The following is a 23,225-nucleotide window of genomic DNA, read 5'->3' as shown; positions in this document are numbered from 1 at the left end:
AAATGTGTTTTAATGTCACTTTTGGGGAGGATTTTATGATTTTTGAATAATATTGGTCTTTAAAAGCATAAAGTATACTTGCAACAGTTCCACAAAATAGTACATTCAAATATAATTCTGTATCTTTAGTTGGACTTCAGCATTACTTCTGCACAATTAAAGAGCATTGGGCACAAAATTAGTTGTTCTACTTTATCAGACGTTAAAGGGGTCTCCTTCAAGGGCCAGATTTACTAAACGGGGAAAATTAGCGTTAGAGCGCAATTCCATAAAAGCGCTGATGGGAGGGGAAAAATTCTGCGAGTGATTTACTGACAAGGTGCATTTAAAGAACACGAAATAAATAACTTATTTCCAGAATGATCAGCGCAATCTACCAAAAGCGGCACAAATTATCGCCAGATACCATTGTAGTGACTACTGCAAATCTTAAATCAGGTTGTGTGATTCATTTAAATACTCTCCTCCAATAAATGTACTTGTCAAAATGGAAACTCCTACAAATGTTTATTCAACAAGTTAAGTCACAAAAATGTCCATGCCTTTTTAGTGCTAATTTCCCACTGCATTTTTTTAGTATATCCTGACAGTAGTTTTAATACCAATTAAGGGCGTGCACTAGGGGTGTGCCGGTTTCAGAATTGGTGATGACGGTTATGACGTGAGTCAAATGTGACGGTTCATAACATAACCGTCGGGGGGGGGGGGGGGGGGGGTTAGTGGATCTACCGTAGAGTCAATTGGTTGTTCTTGGAGATAGCGGGTTAACTCCGTGTCAGCGCGCGCTCTGATCGGTAAAGGGGCAGAGATTTCAGACCTCCATTTATTAAGGAGATCGGTCACAAAACTCATCATCCGAGCCAACGTTTTTGGAGCAAATTTCAAAGCCGCACCCACCCGCCATCCGTTGATTGTTTTGCGGTCTATGGCCATGCAATGCTTTGCTGATGCGAGTCGCAAAAAAAAATGCCATTGTCTGTTCTAGAAAGGATGCAGCAAAGATATTTAATGCTATTGTATGAGGCATAGGCCTACGCTGAGTTTCATTTGCGATGAGATGCGCTCTAGTGCAGTGCAAGTGAACGCTGGTGCTTCCATGTCGGTTATCATTGTCTGCTATATTTGCTTTTTATTTATTAAAATACACGCAATTGGTTGATGAAACATTTATTAAAATTAAGACAAAATTTGTACAAAACGAAATTCGTTTTTAAGAAAGGTTTTCTACAAAGCAAAATTTTATGAAGTGGTAAATATCATGTCTGACGATTTACAAAACTTCATTAAGTGGTAAAAACCATGTCTCCCGATATATTGCGCATCTTATGATCCTATCTAAAAAATGTTTGTAAAAAATATTTTAATGACACGGTTTTGGCGGTTATAGAGTTCTAATGACGGTGTTCAACTATAACCGCCGGTCTCACGGTTATATACTAACCGTCACACCCCTAGCGTGCACTATGGTGCAAACTGACTGTAAATCTGGCCCTAAGTATACCAGTTTAGTATACTAAAAGTACAATAGCAGGGTATTTTTTATAAATATGAAAATACATTTGTAGTGTACTTATCATAAAGTAAATGTAACTATGGGTACTAATTTTAACAGACAAACTGTTGTGCTACGAATAATTTCACTGTGTAAACATTCACAGTACAGACTGGAAAAAGTATATAAATCCCTAAACCGATGACTTTAAAGGGTAACTAAGCTCAAGGGTTAATTAACCTGGAGTTCAAACACTGCGACAAGATGGAAGGTGTTGATCAGATCCAGTCTGACCTACAGTATAAAAACACTGCTTCTCACGTGAAACAAGTACAAAGGGTTCACAAACATTTCCTGAAGCTGTAATTGCAGCCCAATACTCTGGAGTAAAAAAAGTCCAGGTGAAGTAATGACCCTTGAATTTAAATATCTAAATATCAATTCATCTTAGTGCTATGTAAATACATATTGTTAAACATAGGCCATACTGTACATGTTCCCAAACAGACTAAAGCCCCAGTGACACATAAAACACATAAATCAAGTGATTTACTTGATTTAGTAGGGCAAAAAAGGCATGCTGAAGCTTGCGCATATATACAGCGCTATGAAGAAGAGCAGTGAGTAGGAAAGGCAGTGCAGTTTTAACAAACTAAGGTGCTCACGCTGCTGTCCTGGGGCTTGAAGAGGCGGTCAGTGTGCGTGTCATTGATTTACAGGACGAAGGTTACACTCACAGCCAGGACAGATTGACTTTCATCCCCTGGGATTGGGCTGCACTCGCTGATGGCTCTTTCACAGTCTGCAACATGCGCTAAATCCCCTTTAGTTACTTGTAAAACTCAAGGTTATGAGGACAGCGGCAAAAAGTGCTACAGCTTGGGCAAAGGCGTTGACTGATGATTAGACAAGTGCTAAAGACATGCAGTGTTAACGACATCTATTGACTAATCATGAATAAATGAATAAATAAACTGACTGAATGGAGGAAAAAAGAAACTTCACTTTGCTGCTGCAAAGCCTGTCCTTTCATTAGCTTTAACCCTCATGGTACTTAAAGCAGTTCAGTCACAGTGCTCATCATTCATGTTAATGAGTACTGGTGTCATCCAGAACACTAGGATTCAATTTTAAGGCATTTTCAGCTGTAGTTGAGTAACAAGTCTGGTCGTGTTGTGTGTCAAATATTAGTTAGTTTAGTTAGTATAAAAACTATTTCTCGAATAACACCTTGAAAATGGGAGGCAACAGTCTGGTTCTGAGTTAGCATGAAAGCAATCCTTTCTGATATGCAGATGTGAAACAATATTTACAGTAAGTTTACATGACGACTTGTAGTTTTTCCACATACAGAACACAAAAAATGACTTAAAATGCTGCATTATGTATGCCAGGCCAGTAGTTGGCAATGACATTTTGGTAGAGCAACACTTTTTGAACATATAATATGCATGCTGATGATATCACCATTTTCAAAAATGTGCTTTTTCGTAGGCAATAACGGTATCGTTTTTAAAACTCGCACATATTTAAAACTTTATTTCACCAGTAATCTTTCAGTGAACCTTTAACCTCTGCAAACTGAAAACAGAGTCAATTCCTGAACAAGAAGTCTGAACAAATCCTTCAAACCTGTTTCATTGAAAATATCCTATTCAAAAGAATAATTTGTTCACAAATCAGACATCTCTACTTCTCTCATTAACACATCAATGGATGCTAAGGTGAATAACTAAATGTTTAATAACTTCGATTTCGGCCTGTTTCTCACACAAAAGTACTGCATGGTTTCATACGATTTTGAATATAGAGCATGAGTCATATGAACTATTTTTATGATTCCTTTGCATCCGCTTCGAACCATGAAAGCCTCAGTCAACATTACAAGTCTTTAAAATTACTTCTTTTATGTTCCACAGGAAAAAGCCATATAGGATCGGAACGACACGAGGATGAGTAAATGATGACAGAATTTTCATTCTGGGGCGAACTAATCCTATAAGAATATCCAGAACGAAACTAAACTGTGCTTTTCTTTTCAACTGAGCACTTTTTCGGAAGAGCCACGTAACAGTAAATAGCCAGAAGTCTGAAATTAGAATTTATTTGAGGCAACAGTATGAAAGAATGGCGTGACATGGCTCAGGGCTTTAGGAAGTTGCTCATAACCACTACAAGGGATTGAGCCACTTCTCTATCTTTCATCTCCCTCTGCACTTCCTTCCAGTCATTACACAGCTCTAAAAATTCCCTTATCCCGAGGGGAGGTGGAGGCGGGGGCAGGTGGGTAGTGCTTCGCAGGTCGACTCCCTGGAGAAGATGCTCAACAGCACCGGCTACTCACAACTACTTCCCCTGAGATACCACTGAACAGTGCCAGAACATACAGGGCAGCTCGGAAGCATTAGAGTGGGCACATTTTTTTTTTATTATTCTGCAATTTATTTTTTCAAGAAAAAGTTTTATATTTGTTTACACCACTGTCAAAGATTCCGCAGTCCAAAACCATCAATTCAAACACTTTTCATACTAGACAGTACAAAAAATAACCTACATCTTCATAACAGTAATTTGGATGGAATATCCCACTGGTATAGTGGAAAATGGTAACCATAAGTCTCCGACCATTAGTGAAAAAATTTAAAAAATTATAAAGTAAATAAAAAAATAAAAATAAAATAATGTATAAATTGTATTTATTTTTATTAAAAAATTAAATGTCATCTAAAAAAATGTTATGCTACTGTCAAAGATCCTGTCATCCAAAACTAACATTTCAAATATTATTCTATACTAGACAGCACCATACAAAATATTAGACAAGATTTTCCACTGGTATAGAGGAATCTGAAAGTCTCTGACCATTAGGAATAAAATTAAATTAAATTAAATTAACTTTTAAGTATTATTTTTTTATTTTTTTATGTAATTACATTTTATTTACATTTTATATATTTATTTTATTTTATTCTTTTATTGTAAACATTTGTAGGAAAAAGTCAAATCTCACATTTTTGTTACAAAGATCCTGCAGTCCAAGAATAACATTTCCAACACTTGATTCCACACTGGACAGCACCACACAACACCTACATCTTTATACGAGGAATACAGACAGGATTTCATTTCTCTCCAAACTCTCAAGATGGTACAGTGTTCTGAAGGAGATGTACGCTGAGGTGAGCTATCACTTTCAGCCCATGTCAGTAAGTAGGAGGGTAAGAGAGAGCGAGGCGGGGGGAAGGAAGGCTTGTCAGATTTGAATCAAGGCACCCAGGCCCTGTGGGAAGGGACTGCGAGATTGCAGCCTGGCCCAGGTTGTCAGCAGCTCCTCAAAGACAGAAGCAGGAAGGAGGCGGTTAGAAACCGAAGGCCTAGGGAAGAATTATGTAGCCTGATGTATTGAGTGATAGTGCTAGGCTTACATATGCAGAGTGACAGCGTGTCTGCAGCACTGGGCCATCAGAAAGAACAGCAAACAAGGTCTTTTTGTTTGTGGGATATTACCTTTGAAAACCATGACTGAGGCCCACAGAAATAAGATGAAAGATTGGCTTTACCATACAGAGGTATTCATGTGCCAACAAGAAAACTGTATCCCTGACAGTGTATCATACATTGTGTCATAGTTACCATGCTGTCATTGTCAAGTCTATTTTGGTGGTTCTAGACAATATGTTTTGGAAATGTCACACTCACATTGGATATTTAACTAGTGTTGGGCAATATATTTAATATTTAAAATATAACTGCAATTATATTGTAGGCAATATAAAATTACACAAAATGTTGAATATGCTTTGATAAGGTTGATAAGAAGCATCATGTGACACTGATGACTAAGGTAATGGAGGCTGACAATTCATTTTTCTCATTACAGGAATAAACAACATTTCAAAATATATTAAAATAAAACCAGTTCTTTTCATTTGTAATAGTATTTCACACCATTGCTGTTTTTACTGTATTTCTGATCAAATAAATGCAGCCATGGCGAGCATAAAATACTTTTTCAAAGACAAGAAGTATTACTGACGAAAAATATTTTAATGAAAGATTGTGTGCATGAATATATATATATATATATATATATATATATATATATATATATATATATATATATATATATATATATATATATATATATATATATATATATATATATATATATATATATATATATATATATATATATATATATATATATATATCATATTATTTGTGACCCTGGACCACAAAGCCAATCTTAAGTTGCTTATAAATATTTTTCTTTTTTGCCAAAATCATTAGGATATTAAGTAAAGATCATGTTCCATGAAGATATTTCATACTGTAATGTATAAAAACTTAATTTTTGATTAGTAATATGCTTTGCTAAGGATTCATATGGACAACTTCAAAAGTTGTCCATATGAATAGTCGCGGGGAAGTCGTGGCCTAATGGTTAGAGGGTTGGACTCCCAATCGAAGGGTTGTGGGTTCTAGTCTTGGGCCAGATGGAATTGTGGGCGGGGGGAGTGCATATACAGTTCTCTCTCCACCTTCAATACCATGACTTAGGTGTCCTTGAGCAAGGCATCGAACCCCCAACTGCTCCCCGGGTGCCGCAGCATAAATGGCTGCCCACTGCTCACTGTGTGTGTGTGTGTTCACTGCTCTGTGTGTGTGCATTTCGGATGGGTTAAATGCAGAGCACAAATTCTGAGTATGGGTCACCATACTTGGCTGAATGTCACGTCACTTTTTCACTTTCAAAAGCGATTTTCTCAGTATTTTGATTTTTTTGCACTCTCAGATTCCAGATTTTCAAATAGGTGTATCTCGGCCAAATACTGTCTGATCCTAATAAACCATACATCCATTGGAAAACTTATTTATTCAGCTTTCACATGATGTATAAATCTCAATTTTGAAGTCTTTGAGTCTTTTGGGGCCTGGGGAAGTTTTGTCATGCCCTGATATTTGTGCTTTTTTCAGTTTCTTCAGCTGGACAAAATATATAACACTAGCCTAGTGTTTTTTTGATATTTTACTTCAGATATCTTACAAATTGTACCTTTAAGACACCACTGGTTTTGTGGTCCATGGTCAAATATGATAAAGCATATATATGTATACTTCAAAGCCCTACTCCATATTTAAATATCCAGTTTTCTCAGCAGAACAGGTCTTGAGGTGCACTGGCATGGAAAAACTGACCCAGTTTAATAGCTGGTTTTCTGTAAACTTTGATTTTGGAATGGAATGTGCAGCCTGGTAAAAACTCGTCTTCAAACCCTCCAATACAAGAGCAACATCCTGAGGGAGGGAATGACGACACTCTGAATGATCCGGCGGGGCAAGTCTGGACAGAATGGGGATAATATGTGTCGGGCACGCAAACCCCGGCAGAGACCCTAAAACACTATTTCAGTACAAAGACGATATACAGAGAAAGGATTAAGGTTGACATCTTGTTGACTTCACAGCTAGAATTTGACCAGGAAGACCATCCGAATTTAGTTACCATATCAAGTTCATTTCAACTCCCTTTTGTCAACTGACAGTTTTAGTTATTTGGATTTGAAGTGATTTACAATCCATTCCAGTCTCCAGAAAGTCTCATCTTAGAGAATCCTAGGGTTAAATGCTTGCTCTAGGGCACAATATGACAAAGAATAACACCCCTATTCTCAACTGTACCTTCTTTAGAGATAAATGAGGTACAAACATGTACCTTTTAGCTTTTGTACCTTAGGATATTGCCCCAGTGACAGCGTTGTAACTATTTTCTCAGAGTGTTTAAGTTAAATAAGGTATCACAACATTATCACGTACATTATGAACATACAATATCAATGTTAAAGATAAAAGATTAAGATTGCTAAATAATGCAAAGTTAGTCCAATTATAAGATTGGGGGGGGGGGGGGGCATGAATAATCACTAAATCAATCTTAACCAATACCGCCAAATTAAACAATATCTCTAATATCTATCAAATAGCTGATATGGTACCAATTTATTGTGGCGTTAACATAACCAGGTCTGCCAGCTATAGAAAGCTAACAATCAACAGTACAGTGACAGTTACCCTATTTTTACAGTTCCTACTTGAGATGCACAACACAAACCCCAGTGTTAAAGCATTCAATTCACGGACAGGCAAAAGAACAGATACAGATGGCAATGGAGTACAAGCTGTGCTCTCATGACCCGCTAACCTCATGTATTTGTAAGCAAGCTACGCTGCTGAGAAACATAACTCCCACTCAAGAGTACTGAAGGTACTGCTGTGCAGAACAAGTGTGCAGAGGAGGACGAGGAAGCATCTGTAATGGCAACAAGTGTACAGTAACTCCTATATTTCCAGAGCCTTCTGTATGTTTCCAGATAGTGGATATGGAAGCTGAAGAGATATTCAAATCAAACCACTTCACATTTTATTTTCTTCAACAATGCGTCAATCCAGGAAAATAATAATGACACCCTTGTGGGCAGCAGATGTTACCTGTATGGTCTATAATCCGAGACCAGATGGTTTATGTGAATCCGTGTCTATAAAGTCAAAATCACTACTTACACAGCCTGCCGTCAATGAAATGTGCCAAACAGCATGCTTTTGTTTATTGCCTGAAATAGGTTGCAGCGATTTATGATTGTGCTTAACCTGTAATTATGAAGGACTTTGCTCTAATCGCTGGAGGATCTGTACCACCGCTAAAGCAGCATTCAAGCCAAAGGTGGTATTTTCATTAATAATGGAATGTGAACAGATGAGAGAGTGGAAAAAAATATGCTGATCTATGCACATCCTGTGCTGTGAAGATGAAGGATAAAGGCTGTTAGAGACTCTTTGACCTGAACGGTGCATGTATGAGCTTGTTGTCTTCGTAGCACCTCATGGCATGTGGTGAAACATAATCCTTCAGCTAACCTGAGATCGGAGAGAGGTTGTGCTTCAGAGATGAGCTGGAAAGAAACCCTCCACTGTCAATGGCTATGAATGAACACAAAAGTTTTGTGTTGAGCGATCAATGCTTGTGTATGGATTTGCAAGGCTACGTGACTTGAACATTCCCTTTAACAATAAAAAAATCCACTGCTCTGTTCGGTGAATTTACCCCAATGTGTTTTGTGGTTTTACGGTAATACTTGCAAACTAAAGATGCATTCAGATTTCATTGGCAATGATTGTTGTCTGTTGTTAACAGATAGACCAAGCAGAAGTATCTTGCAAACCAAGCAGATTTTTGTTGGTCAAACTGATGAATTGGTGAGACAAATCTGAACATGAGCAAAATATTTGTAGCGAAGTTTTTCGCTTATAGTAGAACTTTATTTTTTTAAAGTTTGTGGGTCATATATTTTCTCACTATAAAAGTTTAGTTATATGAGTTGAGGAAGCATCCATGCAAACTGGTTGTATTGTTGGATTCTTTGTCGTCTTTGTCTCGAAAAAAGAATTCTGACATGTAAAGAAAACAGTTAACAATTATACTGCACAGACATATATATATATATATATATATATATATATATATATATATATATATAAAATCAATCCACCGCAAATCCCAGGATCAAATAAACATGAAAAGATGCAAAATTAATTCATACTCGATGTGTGTATTCCTCTACACAAATTGAGAAAACAAGCCTCCATGGACACAAGAGGTGGAAGAACAGAGACTAACAAGAAGGTAAAGTGAGAATGAGAAAGAGAGAGAGAGAGTAAGAAAAGGCAGGAATTGAAAACAAAGAGCAAGGTGCAGGCGGGAATCTGTCAGTGGGGACGTCTCCTCCGCTGACTGACTGAGTGGATTAGAGGTTGGAGGCAGACAGCTCTTCTAAAGCTCCACAAACAACCCACAGGCAGTGCTAGAACTTGTGTGTGCTCAGGCAAGCTCAATTTACCGGGAAGGAGGAGAAGAATCAGAGGGCAAAATGAAAGGGAGGGGTTAAGGTGGCTGCACAGAACAATGAAGTGAGCAAACATGCCAAAAAATGGCCCCTGGGCCTCTATGTCCATCTACAAAACAAAAACCAGACAAGGTACTGTATCTTTATCCACACAGTCTCCATAGCCTGACCAGTGGTGAGGGGAAGCTGTACAGACAAAGGTGAGAGTTTTCTGAAGCACAAGGAACCACTCTCAGTTCATCTCACATCAGCAACCTGGCAGGTCTCACAAATTACCGCCACTTTTGCCTCCAATTCAATGGCTTAATACCATAAAAAAAATAAAAAATGCAGCTTAGCAGCTTCCTTTATTCAAACAAATGCAAAGGTGTGGTAAAGATTATTGTGCCTGATGAAAAGAGAGTATTATTTCTCAAAAATTAGAAGGTCAGAGCAAAGTCAAGATTTTGTTGCCTGACTCAACATTAAATGAGCCACTAGACTATTTGAGAGGCCAGACAAACATTTCACAAAACTTCACTGAGGATTTCACGAGGTGCCTTCAGGTAAGAGTGCTATTTTCCAAGTTTATTTGGCAACATGACAAGTCATACTCATCTGTTCTTTGTTGAGCAGTTTTCGTCTGAAACTGTATTGAATAACTCCAGAGGGAATTGAAAAAGGCAGAACGGTGCTTCTCAAACCTTTTTTTTTTTCTTAGCACTTTTGATCAAATCAGAACCACCTAGTCACAACAATGTTTCCTCTATTCTCACTGAAGGCTGTGAGCATTTTTGAAGCTAAAATAAATCACGGCGCAACAAGACCATCATCAGTCCCTTGACAGATCTGTGCAAGGACTCAGCAATTCATCACACCCGCAAGCAACTCAAACACTAACATCACAATGAAAACATTTAGAAAAGAATTCCATATGTTAATATGGAAATCTTGCGATCCAATTCAAACACATTTATACTTTAAAATCCTTCCGACTGTCTAAGAGTGCTCAAAGCATTTCAGATTCCAACTAGGCCATTCTTAAACTTGCTTTCAGAAAACCGAGCATCAACATCTTAATTTGGAAGCAAAAAGAATAATATCTCTGCTTTTTTAATCACCTCAGGTTTTTGCTGTTCTGTTTTTAGGTCACAAACTAAACTTTTTGTTCACGGATCAGTGCGGAGAACATTCGCATCCCAGTTTGCCAAAGAACATGGAATTTGCATTAGCCTCACACGCACAAAGCTTTATCAAAATTTAATCTTCAAGCATTCATCATCTGGCATGCTTTTGGCAATGTAACCACTTCCCCAAATAGTAAGAAATTGGAATCATCCAAAAACCATCATCAACTTTGAATCCTTCATTAACCACCTGCTGATATCTGTGTCAAAGTTTGCAAACTTAATAATCCTCTGGGAGACCAATTATATTTCTCACTGGGAATCTGAGCCAAATCATTTACTCCGCTTTTAGGACAACTCTACTAAAGAATCTGCTGCCAACTAACAGCATTAATTTGAAGGGCAATTTCAACTCCTTTCATTAAATGATGTTGATGAATTACTGAACTTGTTGTAATTTGGCCTCCATTAGAGTAGAAGAAGGACAAAGGTTATTGGCGACAAATTAATTTTGACATTGTCAACCACTTAACCACAAATTTCTTTCGCAATTAAAATCAAATCATACTTAAGTCAAACTCTAGTACTAATAATACTGGATCATATATGCATTCAGGTATAATTCAACTCAATAAATGGCTATAGTGCATCTTCTGTACAATATAATTTATACACCCCATATATGTACTGTATATACATATGTTATGTTATATCAAGAGTACTACATATTCCATGTGTTCTTTGTTGCCAAATCCCTGTATGTGTAACTTACTTGGCTAACAGACATGAAATCTTATTGTAATTCTGAAAGCGAACCCCCAAGCGAATTGACAGGGAAAACTGATGTTGTTGTTTTTCCAGTACGACGGGCTTAATTTCCAACCAGCTCACGGCTGAGATTAAAACATATTTATTTGACGAGGCAGATACATATTTAAACCCAGTAATGCCTTATAAAACAAACCTGACCACACAACTAAAAGCATTTTCTTGACTTGACTATTCGGCTTAGTCTAAATAAACATTATATAAACCAATGCTTAATCTTTACAAGCAACAAAAATGTCCTATTTTACAACCTGTATGAGATTTACTGCAGTGTTGCATTAAGATAAAGCCTAAACAGGCCCTTGAATTCATCTCCATTTTCTTTCTTAATATTAGGGCACTACCTGCAGAGTGGTTTTGGCTGCTGGAACATGACAGGATACAGCTGTGTCTGAACACTCACAATCCAGCACGGCTGCCTGATACACAGCCGCAGGGGGTACCTGGGGAATTAGTGTGGCTGCCACACAGTGGCTCTCATGCCTACAAATAACATCAGCAGCCTGGCAGCCACGCTATCAATGATTCTGTATTAGAGTTTCGTAAGCACACGATTCACAAATTAAATTCTGAAAACTGACTCCGGGTCAGGTTAAATATCTAATAACACTCCCTGCATCCCAATATGTGTACTTTCACGGCTAGACAGTATGAAAAAGCCCCAAAATGAATCAAATGAGTAGGGAATTGGGTAGGCGCTAAGACTAATGAATGGTTAATGAAAATGTCCAATACGATTAAGGTAACCACTTGCACTATAGGTGGGAAAAAGTGACCACACCTGGAGGGCACAATTTTAAACATGTAAGGAACATGAGCACTCACCAGTGAGCAAATGTTAAGGCATACTTGAGGCATATGAGGGTCCAGTGGGCCCTCTAGATCTTATCAAGTCCATTTCATGGATGTTTCATGAGGGTGAGGACAAATTCTGTCTATTTAAGGAGGTGCAAACCATTCTAAGAAGCTGCACACTGAATACAAACAGAAGTTCTTGGCGTTTGGAAATCAAGCTCCTTTTTATAACCCACGTCCCTCAATTGAGGCATAATTTCTAACAAATTTAAAATTTTGCCACTAATAAAGTTCTACTGAAAGAGAAAACATCAAGGTAACTTACAGTACCTAGTTACAGTATACACAAAAATTAATACAAACATTTATGAATGTACGATTCTGTTCAAAATTTTGGGGGTTAGTACTCTTTTTTTTCTTTTTTTTAAGAAATGAATTACTTTATTAATTACTTTAATTACAAGGATGTATTAAACTGATTTCACACAAAACTTAATAGTTTCACACAAAACATTAAGCGGCACAATTTTTAAATACTACTGTTTTTACTGTATTTTTGGTCAAATAAATGCAGTCTTGAGACTTAATAACTGAAGAAGCGCACGATTCCTAATCATTTGACAAGCAGTCAACTGAAAAAGAGAAAACTTCATTTAGAAAACAAACAAGTGCCACAAGACACAATGAGGGCATCTTGAACCCTTTCTGAAAGGAGTGCATGCAACAACATTCTGCAGAATCCCATTGTATAGTTGCCAAACTTCAGAAGACACACACATCTCGTGCCAACTTCTGTTAGACACAGGCTCTTTGTGCCAGTCAATTGACTTAGCGAATGAATAATCTAATTAGCATGCACGTAGAACAACAGCATTTGATTGCCAAATCCATAAAAACCAAGTCAGTCTTCATCTAATGCTTTTATGATAAAAAAGATTAACAAATTAACCTTCTCAGGAAGAGTTTTAACTCACATTTCAGATTATACTGACCAAACTAAACCATGCACAACACTTTGATTTAGTCTTGTCCCATCCACTTTAAAAATGATCTATCTCCAGTACATTTTTCATCCAGAACCGTGTGAAATGACACTGGTTTACACCAGATGATTCCACTGTGGCTGCAGAAGATTGGGAGTGGGAGGTGAGAGCATTTTTTTCATATTCCTGGGAAAAGAGAGCCGTGCCATCATAAAACAGTGTGTTTCTTTATAGCCATGGCGTAGGAGAACAATGAACAGGCTGTCAGAAGGGTCTCTGAAATGTAAAGCATACACAATGCCCACTAAAAGAAGAGATTGGCATTTGCATACGTAAAAATCGGAAGCCTTTAATGTTTTGAAGTGGGATGTATACAAAAAGAAAGGAAGAAAGACAAGTAGGATGATAGATTTGCAAGAAAATCAAATAATAAGGGAAAGGAGTTGATCTTTGTAAAAATGTATCTAATCTATCAGAATTTCAAACAAAACTATCATAAAACTTATTTAGCATTACCTAATTAGCCTGACAATGGTGGTCATCAATCACCTTCTCAAAATGATATTATGGTGGCTAAATATAGACAAAAGATTTCATCACGCAAGTCATCTTCAAAGTGGAGCACTTGTTTCTAACATATCAGCTAAAATTCTTTTGGCAGTCAAGCAATAAGTCTTTAATAATGCTTTCTGCAAGTGCACTTGGCAGGTTTGTAATTGGCCAGTTTCACTCAACCCATCAAAGAAAGTTTGAGATTGAAAAATGTTTTTCAATAAAATGATTAAAACCCAACCAAAGATCTATTCAAGTTTTCCAGTTCAATATGCCAACGTGTCAATCAAAAGACATCCCAGAAGGAACTAGCGTGCACAGATTTTAGTTATTGCTCTCGCACAGTAACACCTTCTCAAGCAATGGGTGGGCACACGAAGAAATGAAGGATGATGCAGATAGGAATGCACACGTCTGTAATCCAACTAGTTTTATTTGAAACATCCTGAGGCCAAAACAATAAGGTTGAAAAATCTTACCACTGTCTTCGATGGAAAAGCGGAATGTGTCGCTTGTGGCATTGTCTCCGTCTCGAAGCACATAGCATATATGCATGTCATTGATGTCAGCTGAAGAAGGAAAAATATTCAAAGGATTAGTTACTTTTGAAACTATATTATATTCTAAATTAAGTTGGGATGCACAAAATACTAAATCAACATCGATTTTATTTTATTTTTTTTGTCAGAATGACCAAACCAAAATCAAGTACTCCAGAGAGATTTGTTTCAGAAGTATCCAAATATATGAAGGCAGCTATACAGTATATTTTAAGACCAATTAGGACTGGTAAAGAAAAAAATAGTAAGTGTGTGGTATTAAAAATTCAGAAATTGGCAATTGTGCTATCATTGCACTAAACTAAAATGATAAATAAATAAATAGATTTCACTGTGGGTCGCTGCTGGACTCCAGTTACTCTTAAGCAGTGTTGGGGGCAACACATTACAAGTAACGCCAGTTACGCAATCAGATTACTTATTTCACGTAACTAGTGAAGAAACACATTACTTTTAAATTTACAAGAAAATATCTGAGTTACTTTTCATCTCTCCTGTCCCATGATGAGAGAAATTGGGAATGCGGTGCAAACCAGAGGCACTTACTTCAGTCTGATGCTTATTAATTACACTTTTGGTTTACATTTACAGTTGCCCTTGTTTTAAAAAAAAAAAACGCAAGCCTAGCCCAGATGACAAAAAGTAACGTAATGCATTACTTCCATAAACTCTAAATAACTAATGTAATTGGTTACTTTTTTTGGAGTAACCCAGTACTGTAACACATTACTTCAAGTAACTTTCCCCAGCACTGCTTTTAAGGTAGTAATGCGCACCATGGGGTAGAGAAGGCACAAAGACACTCCCCTAAATGTACAATTGTTGCTATTTTGTCCTAAAAGTGTAGCCCTGACCCAGATGGCCCACTTGAACTCCACAGGAACCATTACCAACAGCGCATGTGTCAAAGTGTCAAACTCTGAGGAGGAGGAGGGTGCCATTTGGGACAGGTTCTATATGGACCAGATTGAAAGGCACTTTCAAATAAGGGCATTTTGCCCATCTGCTCCTTCACAGAGAGCTGCAGGCACCAAACCGCATTATGTCTGAGATTTATCAACTGGGCAGTGTTTAATTTAGACTGAAAGAAATATGAAGCACTGAAGCCGTGACACATCAATTCCCTTCTGACTGAAAGGAGCCACAAAGAGCAGCAGGTCTCCAACTGGCACCCATCTATTAATTTCTCCACCACCCTTTCTTGTGCTCAGACTTTGGAGTGCATTTCATGTACGTGGGTTTTTCTGAGAGGGTGTTACCACAGTGCCAGCCTATCTTCAATATTTGATGTCAAAACATTTCTCTTCAAAGCGGCCAGCTCATAAAAATGTAAGCCCATCATTTTCAAATGCCCACAAGGGAGCAGCAACTTTATTTACTGTCAGTAGCCCACCCCCCACCCCCAACTGTGTGAAATTCCCTTGAAATATTCAAAGAGAATCCTAAAAAAGGAGCTTGTTTAGAAAGGGGAAGCACAGTGGCAAGTTGAGCATGTCCCCTGCTAGTTTTGACATTTACACATTTTTTAAAACTATACTAAGGCTTGAGAGCTTGGGCCTTTACTATCATTCTATGACAATAACAGCTATTTGCTTTGCACTCTCCGTTGGAGAAAAAGACTTATTTTACCCATGAGTACTATACTGGTCTTTTTTGAAGGCAAAAACGTTTTGTGTGCATTGTGTCACAATATTTGCACTTTTCCAGATACCTTTCATTATTTCAGCAGAAATATTCCTTTATAAGACTATTTAGAATAAGACTTATTATTTAGAATCTTAAAACAGCTCGCACAAAAATGAAAATTGCTGTAATTTATTCACCCTCCCATCCTGGATACTCCTTTCCATAAAATAATAATGAAAGATCCTGTCCGGTTCCAAAATGGAAAAAGCACTTTATATATGTTTCTGTGATGAACAGACTTACTTTTTCACTAAAAAGAAATTGTCCCATCTGCACTAGCTCTCAAAACTCAGACTATTGTCATTTACGTAATTTTGTCAAGAGACAAACTAAACCAGTGTACAGAATACTTTTTTGATAATTGATTTTTTTTTTTTTTTTTTTGTAACTGCCCTGCCGAACAAAATAAAATAAATAAATAAATAAAACAACCGAAGCTTGTTCGTCAGTCTCCTAGTCCTAGGAACTTTGCTTCTGGTCAGGCTGGGTGATCAGATGACAAACTTTAATCATATTTGTATTGATTGATTTATTTCTTTTCAAGCAGGCATTGACAGACACTTTTACTGTATGTAAATGAGTAATCAAGATATTCTTCAAAAATATCACCTTTTGTGCATTAAAGAAAGAAAGCCCTTTATGGAATGACATGGGGGTGAATAAATAATCACAGTACTTTTATTTTTGCATGAGCTATCCCTTTAATACAGTATTCTCACATTTATGTTAGCCCAATATTTTTTCATATACTATGCCAATACACTAAGTATTAATCTACCAGTACCACTAATTCATTTGAAAATTTTTTTTAATAAACACAGCATATTCTATTAAACTGACATAATACAACTTACCTTGGGTGAATGTGGTGATAGTGGCATTCCCTTTCCCCAAGTCAATGAGGTAGCCATGCTCAGCGGCCACAGTAATTTTAAAAGTCACTGCTCCATGAAGGCTGTCTCTGTCCTCTGCCTTTAGTATTTTACTAGTGATAAGGAACCCAAGGTGACCAGTAGGGAGAATCCTTAATGTGGTACCACCCTTATTAGTCACAACCTGTGGAACTCCATTGTCCACTGGATAAATTCTTATTTTCATCATCTGGGGTTTGCGAGTTGCATAAACTGTGTCAGGGAACACATAAAAGTCTGTGTGAGTTCCATCGGTAACAGTAAATGAGAAGCTGTCGGAAGCAGACTCGGTTCCATCGTGTTTATAACGTATCATGTTTTCATTCAGATCCTGCTTGGTGAAAGATGTGACAGGACGGGTGTTGTTAAACAGCAACTTGCCATGTACAGGAACCTGGGTGATTGTAAACTTTAAAAGGTGATCGACAGTATCACGGTCCTCCACTGTCAACTCAAAAGGAGTGATTAACTTATTTTCACCTTCATTAACGACAAGTCCATGAATTGTGACCACAGGCTTTTTGTTGTCCACATCCGTAATGGACACACGGAAGGTGCGGAAGACAGGATTGTAACCATCGGTCACTTCAAACTCAAAGCTGTCCATCTTTACCTCATCATCAGCAGTATGGATGTAGTAGATTTTATTCCCAGCTAGTTGAAGCTGAGTGAACAAACTAATGGGCATCCCTGGAACATCAGTGCACTCTAAGTGTCCTCGTATAGGGGCACGTGTGATAGTGAACACCAAGTGTTCATCAGGGCTGTTATGATCACTAGTGCTGAGCAGGTCAGTGGTTAGAGTGACCCTTCCTCCTTCTTTCAGAGAAACACCTTTGCTGATCACATCAGGGAACACCATGTCTATCCCACCCACAGTTACATAGAAATACCTGTCAATCAAAGGGTTAATGCCATCAGTGACATCAAATTTGATAAGGTCCCGAACTCCCTCTTGTCCATTGTGAATGTACATGATCATATCTTGGTCGATCTCATTTTGTGTGAAGTTCATTCCAACGGTTATGTTTTCAAATGTTCCAAATGGTGTTCGCTTTTGTAAAAACCCTTGATTTGGACCATAACGGATGATGTAGGTCAGAATGCTGTCTTCTGTATCCAGATCGGTGGCTTTTAAAACATTATTGTTGATTATTTTGACCTCTCCTACTTCTATTTCAAGGCCATCATTAATCGCCATCCTTGGTGTTTCATCATCAACCAAAATTATCATAATCATGACGGTTTTCTCCACTATGAATTTCCCATCAGTAAGCAGAACATCAAAACTATCCTCTGTGGTTTCTGAATCATCATGCTCGTAGACAATACTTGAAGCCTCTCGTATCTGATCAAGAGTGAAGTTTGCCACAGGAATGGTGCCTGAGGTTAACTGATTGAGGATATATCCATGTTTCGGAGGTTTTGAAATGATAAACGTGAGCTCATCCGCTGGAACATCAGCATCAGCCCCGTTTAATATTGGAGTGTCAATCACAATGTTCATGCCTTCCATCACAACAAACTCTCTCATATGGATCTCTGGCTTTTCATCATTGCATGGGATTATCACGATTGGGAAAAAGTGTCTCTCTGAAAAGTTTATCCCATCTGAACACCTGAAAGTAAACCTGTCCTCGACTGGCTCGACACCTTTATGAATACTTTGCACATAAAAAATGTGGTTTTCCCGAATGTTTTTAATCGTGAAAGCACTAATAGCCATCCCAGATCTGGATTTTTCAGAGCCTGGTGCAGGGGAGATGTTTTCTATGTAGCCTGAGGTGGGCTGCACAATAATTGTGCAAAGTAGATCATCATTAGGGCTGTCAATGTCATTAGCACTAATATGCAAAATTTCTATAACACTTTTCTCACCTTCTACGACAATGAATTGGGGGCCCACAAAGACCTCAGGGGCCTGACTGTCCAAAGGCAAAATGGTGACCTGCACACGAACCCCTTTGATTTTATTTCCCCCAACTGTCCATTCATCAGACATATCGGTAAGTGTAAGATTAAAGAAGTCATGTTTTGTTGTCAAACCAATTTCTCCACTATTATGGGCATATACTACCAAGCCACTAATGATGTCTGCTTGAGTGAACCTATTGGAGGGCACACCATTCACTAATATTTCACCAAACACTGGGGGATCTTCTACGATAAAGGTCAGCCTGAGGTCATCAGTGTCCTCGTCCCGACCCTGAATGACGTTGGTAGTGATCTCAGTCACTCCGTTCTCCAGTACATCTATGTAAGAACCGATAGTGCCCTCTGGAAGGTTGATGGTTGGTGCTTCGTCATCAATAGGCCTTACGTTGATCCTAACCGTGATTGTGACAACGTGGACACCGTCACTGACATCCAGCTGGAAGAAATCGCTGGTTGACTCATCACCATTATGAATGTAAGATATTCTGCCATTAGATATATCATCCAAATTGAATGACTTCCCTTTAGTCATATCAGTGAATGTGTACTTAACCTGGCCGTGCTTTGGAGGCTGGGTGATTGTAAACAGAATCTGTGAGCTGTCCGTGTCGGCATCTGTGGTGTCCAGCTCGGCGCGTGTGATGACGTGTGCCCCTCGTTCTTGAATGGTAAAGCCTGTGTTGGTGATCTGGGGAGGCTTGTTGTCAACCGGCTGTAAAAATATAGTGAAAACTCCATTGACGCTGTTTCCCGCCGTGTCCTCAACTTTGTAATGGAACTGCACCACATGCGGGGTTATTCCAAGCTCTAGATCAGGAGGTCTGTAAGCTATCTTGTGATGATTTATCTGCGCCTGAGTGAACTCGGTGACTTCTGAGTTTGGACTCTCAGTTAAAACGATGCTTCCTAGAATGCCAGGGCTGTTCTCATCTGTGTCAGTGGGTGGCTGGGTAATTGTGTATTTCAAGTCTCTGTCTTCTGAGTCTAAGTCTGTGTAGCGCAATAACTTTTTTTGGAAATAGGTGAGTTGGTACTCATGAACGGTCACTTGAAGAGTGGTCCCAGGATAGAGCTCTGGGGGGATATCATCAATGGGGAGAACTTTGATGATGAAAGAGTTCTCACCTGATTGGTTCGGTGGGTCGTTGTCATCTTGCACACGGAAAACAAACTGGTCCATGATGGTCTTTGTATTATGTGGTCCAATATGCCTGTAAAACAGCTTGCCTTCTGTGATGTCCTGCTGGAACCATTCTGTCACTACTTTTTCATACATCTCATCCACGGAATTGAACCTCCATGTGGATGGATCCTCCGGTGCATCTGATTGACGAAGTATGACTTCTCCAATAGTAGAGTAGGGAGGCACCATGATGAACTTAATAGTTGAATCCTCAGAGTCTATGTCTGCTGCACTAAGCATTAAAGGAGAAATGGGCATCATTTGGTTTTTAAACAAAACTAAGCCTGTGTTGGCATTGATTATGGGAGGTTCATCATCAGTTGGCACCACTGTAATGGGAAATAAAAACTCAACTTCATTTTTTCCATCTGTCATTCTGAAAATTATATTATCGCTGTATGTATCGCTGCCATCATGCTGGTAGATGACGCTCCCTACATCAAGATCTGCTGGGGTGAAGAATTTTCGCCTGGACCCCAGAACGGTGAGCTCTCCATGGCGAAGTCCATTAATAACTGTGATTTGGACATTGTCTAAATTGTCCTCGTCACTAATTTGCAGGTTTTGTGAGCTGGACAGTGGCCTGGACTGACCCTCATAAAGCAATTGGCCAGTGTTACGGGTCACGACCGGTGCTAGAGTGTTCATAGGTTTAACCACTATCATAAATGCAAAGGGATCTGATATAGCCCCCTCAGTGTCTACAACTTCAAATTCAATTTGGAAAATTCTCTCCACATCCGAATCCACAGATGGAGGCTTATAGGCTATTTTAAGATCTTTCAGGTCTGCTTGATAAAACGACGTGATGGGCAAATTCCGGTCATCCGTGCTCACAATGTAGCCCTCCTCAAAGGACAGCGGGGAAGTGATGTTGAAGATTAAATCATCAGGATTAGATTCCACATCCTCAGCGGCAAGCATATCGTAGGTTATAGCAGTCATTACAAACTGGTCAACTTCCATCATCATCATTGCCACAAAACTCGGTTTAGGAGCTGTGTTTTCCTCACCCTCTTTTATAAGCACCACAATTTGGAAAAACTCTTGCTTCAGTACATTTGCTTCTTTGTCTTGTAACTCTAAATACATCGGAATATAATCTCGGTTTGGAGAACGATGTGCAAAAGTGTGCTGATAGCGAATGTCCATCCTGACAAATTCATCACAACCCACAGGTTTCCCCAATTTTCCATTATCAATCAGCTTTCCATACCTGGGTAATGAGCTGCCACTGGCCAAAGATGTAACTTTACATAAATGAGCATTTCTATCATAAGTAAACTCCAGGATTTTCTTATCAATAGGATTACTCATTCCAAGCAGTTTCTCTACAGTTACAGGCATGTGTTTGGTGAGAATCTCAAGCTGAGTGAAAATCACCTCAACTTCCATCATAAAGGGAATGATGACCGTATCAGTCTGAGTATCATATCTGAGCTGAAGTCTTACTCTGTCTTTTGAAGGGCTCCTGGATCCGAAATGCGAGTATTTTACATCATTGGGACCAAATTCACAAGGAAACTTTTTCGGGGACAGCTGTCCCGGTCTCTGTGACAGCGGGTCATTATCCAGAACTGTTATGATGCACTTGTCTCCGGGCTGAACTTGGGTAACCAGGTCATTGATTGGATCAATATAGACAGATCTACCGAAAGGAACCCGTATTCCATTATTGGCAACAAGAATAGCATCCTCTGAAAGTTCAGATCTTAAACCGTACGTTAATCCCAAACTCTCAAATCCCTGTGCAGATGCATCGCGAAACAAAGTCAGTATAAAGAGAAACAAGTGCACATGAAACGCTCTACGTTGCCGCTGCTCTGTAATACTTCGAGCCATTTGTGATGCGAGCCAGAATTACTACAACACGTTCGGCACAATCCGTGGCTAGATGAGAAAGTGGAAAAAGTTAAAGCGCACAACAGAAATATCGCCCATTCGCATCCACGCAAAGGTGCATCATTCTCTCTGACCAGCTCGCACTCCGAATAAACTTCATGCCTCGCGGAGCCGTGCGAGGGAAATCACGCCCCGCTCTCACGCTATTGGCTGACGTTTACGATGGAATGCGTCCAGAGTGCTCTGATTGGTCGCAAACAGTGTCACACAAAGGCAAGTGGGGACAGATCTGCATGAATTCAGAAGGAATAACTTGTTGTGGCATATTATGGCAAGCCGTTTTAGCATTCCTTCCTTTAAAATAACTAGTAGGCATATCTATTTTTAGTTATTATATGGCTTCGTGTACTTTTTTCCTAGAAAAACCGAAAGAATAAAAGCGACTCATCCAGTCATACATCTTATTACCTCAGTGTAGCCTTCTTAATTGATCCTGGCTCACAGTCTGCACTGGAAAGGAGAATGCTTCACTTCACGAGAGCAAAGGCAATCAAACTGACTTGGTCAGAAAGTTTTTTGTTCTTCACTTTCATTAAATATTCAAATAAATAAATAAATAGATAAAATAAAGTAAATAAATATATAAAATAAACATTTCCTGGTGCTTTTTTATGTTGAGGCAGTATCAAATAAAGTGAAAAAAATGTGAGAAAGCAGAAATGAAATAAAACAAAAGATCAAAGGGTAAGATAATGTAAAGGCCTTTTCCTTTCTATAATGGTCTGATTTGAATGATAGGCGCTGTGCATTGTGCCAGCTCTCTCTGGTGGTGAAAAAGAAAACCATGAACTTCACTGTGGTAAAAGAAAAAAGAAGAAAAAAAATGCAAAGATAATCAACTGGACTAAATTATTATTGTCATTATTATTATTTTGGAAATTAAATATTTTAAACTTACATTGCTGTAACATTGGAAAGAAAAAAGCCACCCTGTTGATACAAAATAAATATTTTCCACATACAAGCCTATTTAAATCTAAATATATATACATTTGGATTCTTCTGCATAAAATAAATAAATAAATGAAATAAAATGTAAAACCCCCATAGTGATATAATCTATGTCATTCAAATAGTCCTGTATTGTTCTATTTCAGTTAAGGTGTATGATACCCCCAAAATGAGACACTAAATCAGGTATGTCAGTTATTTAGGTCAAATGTTTCTTGGGACTATAGCTGCATTTCACACATGTGATGGGTTTTATTGACTGATAAGATGTGCACATCTTTTTGTGCAGCTGCCAAAGGATGTGAGAGAAGAGAGCAGGTGTTGGAGAGAGAGCGAGAGAGAGCGCGCGAGAGAGAGAGAGAGAGAGAGAGAGAGAGAGAGACATGAATGAAGATAATACACTCAACAATGGTCTTTACAAACCATATCTTTATATTTTA

At 38.4% G+C, this 23,225-nt stretch overlaps 1 protein-coding gene across 1 annotated transcript in view; it reads right to left on the bottom strand.

Moving 5' to 3' along the window:
- The window catches only part of LOC113114788 (FRAS1-related extracellular matrix protein 2-like), a 66,705-nt gene extending 44,931 nt beyond the window's left edge, over positions 1–21,774 (bottom strand). The window contains exons 1-2 of the mRNA XM_026281808.1: positions 16,758–21,774; positions 14,137–14,226 (exon numbers count right to left, since the gene is read on the bottom strand). Of these exons, the coding sequence (XP_026137593.1) occupies positions 14,137–14,226; positions 16,758–21,774 (5,107 nt within the window). The remainder of the gene's footprint in view (positions 1–14,136; positions 14,227–16,757) is intronic.
- Between the last annotated feature and the right edge of the window lie 1,451 nt (positions 21,775–23,225).

This window comes from Carassius auratus, chromosome 15, assembly GCF_003368295.1.
Source record: "Carassius auratus strain Wakin chromosome 15, ASM336829v1, whole genome shotgun sequence".
NCBI classification, from domain to species: Eukaryota; Metazoa; Chordata; class Actinopteri; order Cypriniformes; family Cyprinidae; genus Carassius; species Carassius auratus.
The sequence above is the reverse complement of the archived record's forward strand: the minus strand, read 5'-3'. Positions and strand labels throughout refer to the sequence as shown.